We start from the raw sequence: 10718 nt of genomic DNA, 5'->3' as shown, positions 1-10718 counted from the left end.
TACTTTAGCATGTTTGCCCGCATTAGAACGATCGGCTTTATATTCACCGGCTGCAGCGGCAAATGATGTGATTTTTGCAATTGCACGGACAACCCGTGCTTTTGCCTCTGCATAAGTCACTGAAGGAGGAGTGACCATCTTTACAACAAGTTAACGGAGTTTGTAGTTAGAATAGATCTAACACAGTCTGTTGATCGTATGAATTTATTTTGAACGCAACTACATCATTACGTACAGGTAATGACACCTTTTCTCTGTCACTGTTTACAAACGAAGAAATCAAACAGAACTTGAGCACCACAATAGTCGCGGTTTGTTAGTACATCCGGCCCGAAGGACCAAAAATATGTGTACGCCAGGACAACTGACGTAGTAAATTCCCGAAGGACCACTCGATGATTTACAAAAATAATAGATTGGTGTGTACCAAAAAATACGGACACAATATATATATATTTGGTGCTTGGTGTGTACCAATAAATACGTACACCCGAACACCCGACAAGATTGTAAAAAAAAAACACTAAACGACAAAACAAAACGCTGCAATAGCGGAATAATAAAAGTTTTACGACGACAGAAAAAACAATAATAATAATTAATAATGTTATGACTACAAGGGCGTTGGCCGCAATAATAATGATAATAGGAAAACAACACAAGAACGATTTAGATAATACAAATAAAAACAAAGACAATAAATAAGGTGATTCTAATAATCAATAATAATAACAACACAAGGAATAAAAGATAGGAACAAGAGATGAGTGGAAGGTGGGACTGACCGATAAGACGATCGTGCCGTCGCGCTCATTAGCATATCACTGTTTGTAATATTCAGCGCCAACATCACCGCCCACTTTGAAGGAACTTCAACAAGAAGGCACTGGACACAACTTGACAGCTGGCCGAGTTAGAACTCCAGACGACGTGTGGACAGTAGCAACGCGTGACACTCCGTCTGCACCAGGGTGGAGGTCCGTGATACGTCCGTATCTCCAATACAGCGGATGCGAGGGTTCCTTTATTAGGACGAGGTCTCCAACATTCAGCTGCTTTCCATCATCAGACCATTTTGTTCGCAGCTGGAGAGTAGATAAATATTCATTTTTCCATCTGGTCCAGAAGTACCGGTGGAGATCAGTCACTAAGCGCCAACGCTGCATTTTTGAGAGTGGTACGTTTTCCAAACAAGGGTCCGGAAGAGATGTCGATGGTTCCAGCGTTAAAAAATGGCTTGGCGTCAAAGCTTCTAAATCTTTTGGATCATTGCTAAGGGCACACAAAGGCCGTGAATTTAGAGTGGCTTCAATTTTTGTCAGCAAAGTGATCAGTTCTTCACTTGTGAGTCTATGGGTTCCAATGGATCGAAAAATTAACGACTTAGTCGACTTTACTCCAGCTTCCCAGAGTCCTCCAAAGTGAGGAGAAGAAGGAGGATTGAAAAACCAAGTAATTTGGTCCTTGGACAAATGATTTCGTACACTGTGTTGATAGGTTTCTGATGCGATGAAGTTATGTAGCGGGTTTAAGAGATTCGCGGCACCAACGAAATTAGTACCACAATCACTATGGATCTCTTTGATCGGTCCACGACGAGCAGCAAAACGAGTGAAAGCTAGGAGGAAAGTTTCCGTTGACAGGTCAGAGCTGAGCTCTATGTGTAATGCTTTTGTTACGGTACAGACGAATAAACAAATGTAGGCAGAGATCCTGGATGATGCGCGCCCACGTGATCCCTTTACAGATATCGGGCCAGCATAATCAACGCCTGAGATAGCAAATGGTTTTATCTGTTGTACTCTGTATTTAGGAAGAGCAGCCATTTTTGGTTGAACCGTTTGAGGTCTCGTGCGAAAACATGGAACACATAATCGCAGCCGGGACCTAATAGCCTGCCTCCCTGACAGTATCCAAAACTCACGTTGTAAATGTGATTGGAGTGTCATGGCTCCTGGATGGCTTAACACACAATGGTTATGATCAATGATTAGATCAGTTAACCGATGACGGGACGGCAACAAAGCAGGATGTTTGTGACTGTATGGAATATCTGCGTTGCGAAGCCGACCGCCCACTCTGAGAATACCAACCGGGTCAAGAAACAGGTCTAAACGTCGGAGAGATTTTGAGCAGGGAAGACCGTTTGACAGAGCTGCAATTTCGACGGCAAAAGTTTGACGTTGGACCAAGTAGACTAATGCAGAGAGAGCACGAGTTATCTCTGTCGCATTTATAATGTTGCTAATGGGGGCGTCAGACCGGGGCTTGAAAAATCGAAAACAATAGGCGATTACACGAAGGATCTTCCGCAGAGATGATATGCGATTTAACAAATCGATTATCGGGACATCTACAGTGACGGTGAGAACAGTAGGTACTCGTGCTTCCTGAGAGAGGGGCCCACTGTAATCTTCAAGTTCGGTTAACAATAATGTTGGCCACTTGTCTGGAGGACTCAATAAAAAAGATGGACCAGTCCACCACAGTACGTGGTTGAGGAGTTCGGAAGGAAACAGTCCGCGCGATGCGCAATCAACTGGGTTCTCCTTCGTGGGAACATGGCGCCAAATTGCAGGTGTGGTCAAATCGTGAATCAAACTGGTTCGATTCGCGATGAATGTGGCCCATCGATGAGGGGAAGATCTAATCCAAACGAGAACGGTGGTGGAGTCAGTCCAGGCGTGGAGTTCATCAATAGTTAGGCGATTAATGTAGGAGTCAGCAACCAATCGGAGGAGTTTCGAAGCCAGTACGGCACCACACAGTTCCAGACGGGGAATTGTGGATCGCTTGAGAGGTGCCACTTTTGACTTTCCTGTTATGAGATGACAATACACAGACGTGACTGTCACTACACGGAGGTATACTGCTGCGGCATAACCTTTCTCAGAGCTATCGGAAAAGGCATGGAGTTGTACAGAAATAGCATGATCATAAGTAATACGACGAGGAATGCTAATGGTTTCAACTAACTGCAGTTCAGACTGATATCGGGCCCACAGGGATGCAATCTCAGGGGGGACTGGATCATCCCAGGCGACACCGGAGGTCCACAGCTGCTGCATGACGTGTTTTGTGAAAAATGTCATGGGTGACAAAAGTCCTAACGGATCAAACACACGTGCAATGTCAGACAGAACAGATCGTTTTGTCGGTTGGATATTCGATGGGTGAGCTTTAAAGGAAAAAGTGTCAGTAGATGGGTCCCATTTTAAACCTAATACCTTTAAATCAGAGAGTTCATCACTATCGAACAAGACTGAGACGGACATTGCACGAGATTCTGGTGGGACCATTTGTAGAATTTGTACATTGTTGCTGGCCCACTTGCGGAGTTCAAATTGAGCGAGTGCACACAGGTTTATCAGTTGGTCTTGGCAGTTGAGAGCGTCTTCTTCTGAATTTGCACCAGTTAAAATGTCGTCGACAAAAGTATCGTTGAGCAATACGTCAGCAGCTATCGGCCATTTAGCACCGTCCAGTGTCGCAAGGTATCGAACAGTTCGCAGAGCTTGAAAAGGGGCTGCTGACGTTCCATACGTAACCGTACAGAGCCGATATTCATCAATTGGAGAAGAGGGTGAAAATCTCCACAGGATTCTCAAATAGTCTCGATCTGAAGGTTGAACTAGGATTTGGCGGTACATCTGTTTTATGTCAGCCATAAACAGGTATTTCCAGAGACGAGAGCGGAGCAAAACAACTTGAATGTCTGGTTGCAACTTTGGACCAGTATACATGCTCTCATTCAGAGAGGCTCCGGTTGAAGTACGGGCTGAAGCATTGAAGACAACACGCAATTTTGTTGTCTTGCTCTCAGGTTTAATGACACAATGATGGGGTATATAGTAATTCAGTGGATTGTCGCGTTCAGACACTGGTACAAGTTCCATGTGACCACTTGACAAGTAATCCTGCATAAAGTCTATGTACTGTTTTCGCAGATCAGGTTGTCGATTTAATCGAATCTCAAGGGCCTTGTAGCGTTGATGAGCATGAGACTTAGAATCACCTAACACAGGAGACGGTGTTCGAAACGGAAGTGTAACCATAAAACGACCTGAACTGAGACGAGTAGTGGTTGAGACGTAGATCTCTTCTGCAACTTTGTCATCGGGACTTAAGTGATGAACTAAAGGTAGCTCTTCCAACTCCCAAAACTTTCTTAAGGTTGCATCAAGGTTGCTGGATGTTGACACACACATTGTGGTCAGTGAAACAGGGGGAGCTGAAGTGGCCGGACCAAACAAAACCCAACCGAAAATTGTTTTTAATGCAGTAGGCTCGCCTGCACTACCCGAAATGAGACTGTCGCATAATATGGACGGTAGAATGTCGGCACCTAACAGCAAATCTATGTCACCAGGAATGTGATATGACGGATCTGCTAAGGGCAAATGGTAAATATGTTTCCATTGACCAGGTGTGAACGAGATTTGCGGGGTTTTGCCTGTGATCTGTGGTACAATCAAAGCGTCAATACTTAGGCTGGGTGTTTGTTTTCCGTGAGGAGTCACAATGACAACCGATGATCCACAAACAGGAGTAGCAGTAGTGTTAGCAAACGTGGTTATACTAACAGGTGAACGTCGGCGATTGAGCATAAGAATGTCAGCCGATTTGCCCGTGATAAAGCTGGCTTGAGAGCCACTGTCTAATAGGGCTCTAAACGAATGACGATGACCATTGGTACCACAAATGTCCAGAAGTACAGTTGATAATAATACCACTTTCTGGGGATTATCCTTTACAACTAACGAGACCGTGCTGGTAGGATCACCTGACTGGAATACCATGGAACTACTTGATGGTGGATGTGGTGTACTAGTGGTTTGACTTGCTTCAAAATGTAACAGAGTATGGTGTGAACGTTTGCATGATTGACATTTGAATTTTGAAGGGCAAGTAACGGATGAGTGTCCACTGCCAAGACAGTTGATGCAGAGACGATGTGTTTTGGCCAGCTGAAAACGATCGTTAGGGCCTTTACTAAGAAACATTTGGCATTGTCGAATCGAATGTGGCTGTTTGCAAAGGTGGCAGCTACTGATAGGAGACGTCCGATGACCTGGTTCAGTGGAGAGCGCCGCACTGGCGGTCAACACTTTGGGTCCATAAGTGGGACGAGAGTGTGTAGTATATACCTTTTTTGACTGTTTTGGTTGGGAAGTACTAGATTGTACAGTCGTTGAATAATTTCCTGCACGAGCTTCGGCTGACCGAACATGACTCCTTAAAAATTCTACAAAGTCACTCGTGGCCGGTTGATGGCGATCTCCAACAGTGATTTCCCAACGAGAGCGAAGATCATAATCTAGATGATTTTCAAAGATATGAACAAGAATCGGACTCCACTGGCGAGTAACAAAATCCAAGTTATCTAGAGCCGCAGTGTGTTCAAGAATGGTCGTGAGAAGGGTTTTTATGGAAGCCGCGTCGTTACAATTGACTGTGTGGGGTGCTAGGAGGGCGTCCAAATGAATCCGAGCCAAATCACGCTTGTTCCCATATCGAGCACGTAACACTTCCCAAGCTTTGTTATAGTTTGCGGACGTCAAAGGGAGATGTGAAACCAACGATAGAGCTTCACCTTGCAGAGAGGTTTTTAAAATCTCAAAACGCTCAACATCGGCAAGATCAGGGGCGTGAGACAAGATTGATTTAAAAAGATCTTCGAAACCTTGCCATTCAATAAGCACTCCAGAAAACGTAGGAAAACTCCGTTTGGGCAGTTGGTAATGTGACAAATTACTGGAAACTGTTGTTTGGTTAACTGCTAACTGAGCTGAGGATGTATCCATGCCAGAAGATAATGAAATATGATACACATCAGCAAAGGCAGCAAGTTCATAGTACAAATTGTCAAAATCGGCACTGAGGCTTAGACTCTCTTTATTATCTACAATTTCCATGGGGGCTAACTTTTTACTAACAGAAGATTCCATGACTTGGAAATCGTCTTCAGCAATTCGACGAATGGCATTTAACTCAGACAACATCTTAACTACTTTAGCATGTTTGCCCGCATTAGAACGATCGGCTTTATATTCACCGGCTGCAGCGGCAAATGATGTGATTTTTGCAATTGCACGGACAACCCGTGCCTTTGCCTCTGCATAAGTCACTGAAGGAGGAGTGACCATCTTTACAACAAGTTAACGGAGTTTGTAGTTAGAATAGATCTAACACAGTCTGTTGATCGTATGAATTTATTTTGAACGCAACTACAGCATTACGTACAGGTAATGACACCTTTTCTCTGTCACTGTTTACAAACGAAGAAATCAAACAGAACTTGAGCACCACAATAGTCGCGGTTTGTTAGTACATCCGGCCCGAAGGACCAAAACTATGTGTACGCCAGGACAGCTGACGTAGTAAATTCCCGAAGGACCACTCGATGATTAATCGAGACCAAAAAAAGTGATTAGTAAATTATGTTTGTTTATGTCGCCTTTTATAAAGTGGGTAGGCAACTTAACATACACGACGACAACGATGACGTTTGATTAGGAAAGGGACGTGATGGTGTTGAGGGAAACAAGATGATAGAATTTAGTTATTGGGGGGGGGGGGGTCTCCGTAGTCGGTTAGGACATGTGCAATGACCACGGAGCTCACATGAGTCGGCTAACCTTAATAACTAAAACTTAAAACTATTGAAGTCTTGTTGACCCGGACAGCCTGCCCACAGTGGAGACACCTGTTGGATGTGGATTCCGACGACCTGGGCGGCCTCTCACACACTACGGCGAGTGCTGGCGGACTTACGCGGGAGTAGATGGTACTTGGTGACGGTGAGGCGCACAGTGTGCGTACAAGCCGGCGGATCAGGTGACCCACGGATGGCAATAGTATAGTTAAATATAAAGAATAACTCACGGTGTAATTGATAATAATATGTGGCCGTTTAATTTGAACAATAATAAGGCAGTGACGGCTTCCAGCAGCGTCGCACGTATCACCGCAGTAACAATACTAATTGGGTTGATCACAATGACCAGACAGTCCGTTTGTACATATCGAAGATTTACAAAAATAATAGATTGGTGTGTACCAAAAAAATACGGACACAATATATATATATTTGGTGCTTGGTGTGTGTACCAATAAATACATACACCCGAACACCCGACAAGATTGTAACAAAAACAATAAACGACAAAACAAAACGCTGCAATAGCGGAATAATAAAAGTATTACGACGACAGAAAAAACAATAATAATAATTAATAATGTTATGACTACAAGGGCGTTGGCCGCAATGATAATGATAATAGGAAAACAACACAAGAACGATTTAGATAATACAAATAAAAACAAAGACAATAAATAAGGTGATTCTAATAATCAATAATAATAACAACACAAGGAATAAAGATAGGAACAAGAGATGAGTGGAAGGTGGGACTGACCGATAAGACGATCGTGCCGTCGCGCTCATTAGCATATCACTGTTTGTAATATTCAGCGCCAACATCACCGCCCACTTTGAAGGAACTTCAACAAGAAGGCACTGGACACAACTTGACAGCTGGCCGAGTTAGAACTCCAGACGACGTGTGGACAGTAGCAACGCGGGACACTCCGTCTGCACCAGGGTGGAGGTCCGTGATACGTCCGTATCTCCAATACAGCGGATGCGAGGGTTCCTTTATTAGGACGAGGTCTCCAACATTCAGCTGCTTTCCATCATCAGACCATTTTGTTCGCAGCTGGAGAGTAGATAAATATTCATTTTTCCATCTGGTCCAGAAGTAACGGTGGAGATCAGTCACTAAGCGCCAACGCTGCATTTTTGAGAGTGGTACGTTTTCCAAACAAGGGTCCGGAAGAGATGTCGATGGTTCCAGCGTTAAAAAATGGCTTGGCGTCAAAGCTTCTAAATCTTTTGGATCATTGCTAAGGGCACACAAAGGCCGTGAATTTAGAGTGGCTTCAATTTTTGTCAGCAAAGTGATCAGTTCTTCACTTGTGAGTCTATGGGTTCCAATGGATCGAAAAATTAACGACTTAGTCGACTTTACTCCAGCTTCCCAGAGTCCTCCAAAGTGAGGAGAAGAAGGAGGATTGAAAAACCAAGTAATTTGGTCCTTGGACAAATGATTTCGTACACTGTGTTGATAGGTTTCTGATGCGATGAAGTTATGTAGCGGGTTTAAGAGATTCGCGGCACCAACGAAATTAGTACCACAATCACTATGGATCTCTTTGATCGGTCCACGACGAGCAGCAAAACGAGTGAAAGCTAGGAGGAAAGTTTCCGTTGACAGGTCAGAGCTGAGCTCTATGTGTAATGCTTTTGTTACGGTACAGACGAATAAACAAATGTAGGCAGAGATCCTGGATGATGCGCGCCCACCTGATCCTTTTACAGATATCGGGCCAGCATAATCAACGCCTGAGATAGCAAATGGTTTTATCTGTTGTACTCTGTATTTAGGAAGAGCAGCCATTTTTGGTTGAACCGTTTGAGGTCTCGTGCGAAAACATGGAACACATAATCGCAGCCGGGACCTAATAGCCTGCCTCCCTGACAGTATCCAAAACTCACGTTGTAAATGTGATTGGAGTGTCATGGCTCCTGGATGGCTTAACACACAATGGTTATGATCAATGATTAGATCAGTTAACCGATGACGGGACGGCAACAAAGCAGGATGTTTGTGACTGTATGGAATATCTGCGTTGCGAAGCCGACCGCCCACTCTGAGAATACCAACCGGGTCAAGAAACAGGTCTAAACGTCGGAGAGATTTTGAGCAGGGAAGACCGTTTGACAGAGCTGCAATTTCGACGGCAAAAGTTTGACGTTGGACCAAGTAGACTAATGCAGAGAGAGCACGAGTTATCTCTGTCGCATTTATAATGTTGCTAATGGGGGCGTCAGACCGGGGCTTGAAAAATCGAAAACAATAGGCGATTACACGAAGGATCTTCCGCAGAGATGATATGCGATTTAACAAGTCGATTATCGGGACGTCTACAGTGACGGTGAGAACAGTAGGTACCCGTGCTTCCTGAGAGGGGGGCCCACTGTAATCTTCAAGTTCGGTTAACAGTAATGTTGGCCACTTGTCTGGAGGACTCAATAAAAAAGATGGACCAGTCCACCACAGTACGTGGTTGAGGAGTTCGGAAGGAAACAGTCCACGCGATGCGCAATCAACTGGATTCTCCTTCGTGGGAACATGGCGCCAAATTGCAGGTGTGGTCAAATCGTGAATCAAACTGGTTCGATTCGCGATGAATGTGGCCCATCGATGAGGGGAAGATCTAATCCAAACGAGAACGGTGGTGGAGTCAGTCCAGGCGTGGAGTTCGTCAATAGTTAGGCGATTAGTGTAGGAGTCAGCAACCAATCGGAGGAGTTTCGAAGCCAATACGGCACCACACAGTTCCAGACGGGGAATTGTGGATCGCTTGAGAGGTGCCACTTTTGACTTTCCTGTTATGAGATGACAATACACAGACGTGACTGTCACTACACGGAGGTATACTGCCGCGGCATAACCTTTCTCAGAGCTATCGGAAAAGGCATGGAGTTGTACAGAAATAGCATGATCATAAGTAATACGACGAGGAATGCTAATGGTTTCAACTAACTGCAGTTCAGACTGATATCGGGCCCACAGGGAAGCAATCTCAGGGGGGACTGGATCATCCCAGGCGACACCGGAGGTCCACAGCTGCTGCATGACGTGTTTTGTGAAAAATGTCATGGGTGACAAAAGTCCTAACGGATCAAACACACGCGCAATGTCGGACAGAACAGATCGTTTTGTCGGTTGGATATTCGATGGGTGAGCTTTAAAGGAAAAAGTGTCAGTAGATGGGTCCCATTTTAAACCTAATACCTTTAAATCAGAGAGTTCATCACTATCGAACAAGACTGAGACGGACATTGCACGAGATTCTGGTGGGGCCATTTGTAGAATTTGTACATTGTTGCTGGCCCACTTGCGGAGTTCAAATTGAGCGAGTGCACACAGGTTTATCAGTTGGTCTTGGCAGTTGAGAGCGTCTCCTTCTGAATTTGCACCAGTTAAAATGTCGTCGACAAAAGTGTCGTTGAGCAATACGTCAGCAGCTATCGGCCATTTAGCACCGTCCAGTGTCGCAAGGTGACGAATAGTTCGCAGAGCTTGAAAAGGTGCTGCTGACGTTCCATACGTAACCGTACAGAGCCGATATTCATCAATTGGAGAAGAGGGTGAAAATCTCCACAGGATTCTCGAATAGTCTCGATCTGAAGGTTGAACTAGTATTTGGCGGTACATCTGTTTTATGTCAGCCATAAACAGGTATTTCCAGATACGAGAGCGGAGCAAAACAACTTGAATGTCTGGTTGCAACTTTGGACCAGTATACATGCTCTCATTCAGAGAGGCTCCGGTTGAAGTACGGGCTGAAGCATTGAAGACAACACGCAATTTTGTTGTCTTGCTGTCAGGTTTAATGACACAATGATGGGGTATATAGTAATTCAGTGGATTGTCGCGTTCAGACACTGGTACAAGTTCCATGTGACCACTTGACAAGTAATCCTGCATAAAGTCTATGTACTGTTTTCGCAGATCAGGTTGCGACTTAATCGAATCTCAAGGGCCTTGTAGCGTTGATGAGCATGAGACTTAGAATCACCTAACACAGGAGACGGTGTTCGAAACGGAAGTGTAACCATAAAACGACCTGAACTGAGACGAGTAGTGGTT

General features: G+C 44.6%; 3 protein-coding genes across 3 annotated transcripts in view; 1 reads left to right on the top strand and 2 right to left on the bottom strand.

Moving 5' to 3' along the window:
* Window positions 1–9752, bottom strand: part of LOC103308141 — an 11194-nt gene extending 1442 nt beyond the window's left edge. The window contains exon 1 of the mRNA XM_008181034.2: window positions 6731–9752. Within this exon, the coding sequence (XP_008179256.2) occupies window positions 7506–9725 (2220 nt within the window). The 5' untranslated portion in view covers window positions 9726–9752 and the 3' untranslated portion in view covers window positions 6731–7505. The remainder of the gene's footprint in view (window positions 1–6730) is intronic.
* The window catches only part of LOC100166358 (chorion peroxidase-like), a 31038-nt gene that overhangs the window by 4596 nt on the left and 15724 nt on the right, over window positions 1–10718 (top strand). The gene's annotated exons all lie outside the window — the stretch shown is intronic.
* Window positions 873–6146, bottom strand: LOC103308142. Its single transcript, XM_008181035.1, has one exon. The coding sequence runs from the start codon at window positions 6144–6146 to the stop codon at window positions 873–875; it is 5274 nt and encodes a 1757-aa protein (XP_008179257.1).

The sequence above is a fragment of the Acyrthosiphon pisum genome, chromosome A2 (assembly GCF_005508785.2).
Source record: "Acyrthosiphon pisum isolate AL4f chromosome A2, pea_aphid_22Mar2018_4r6ur, whole genome shotgun sequence".
Classification (NCBI taxonomy): domain Eukaryota; kingdom Metazoa; phylum Arthropoda; class Insecta; order Hemiptera; family Aphididae; genus Acyrthosiphon; species Acyrthosiphon pisum.
Note: the sequence above shows the minus strand (reverse complement) of the source record. Positions and strands in the feature narration are given on the sequence as shown.

Bases quoted from the DNA above. Each gene is read 5' to 3' on its own strand.
- LOC103308142 (XM_008181035.1), bottom strand. From the start codon at position 6,146: ATGGTCACTCCTCCTTCAGTGACTTATGCAGAGGCAAAGGCACGGGTT.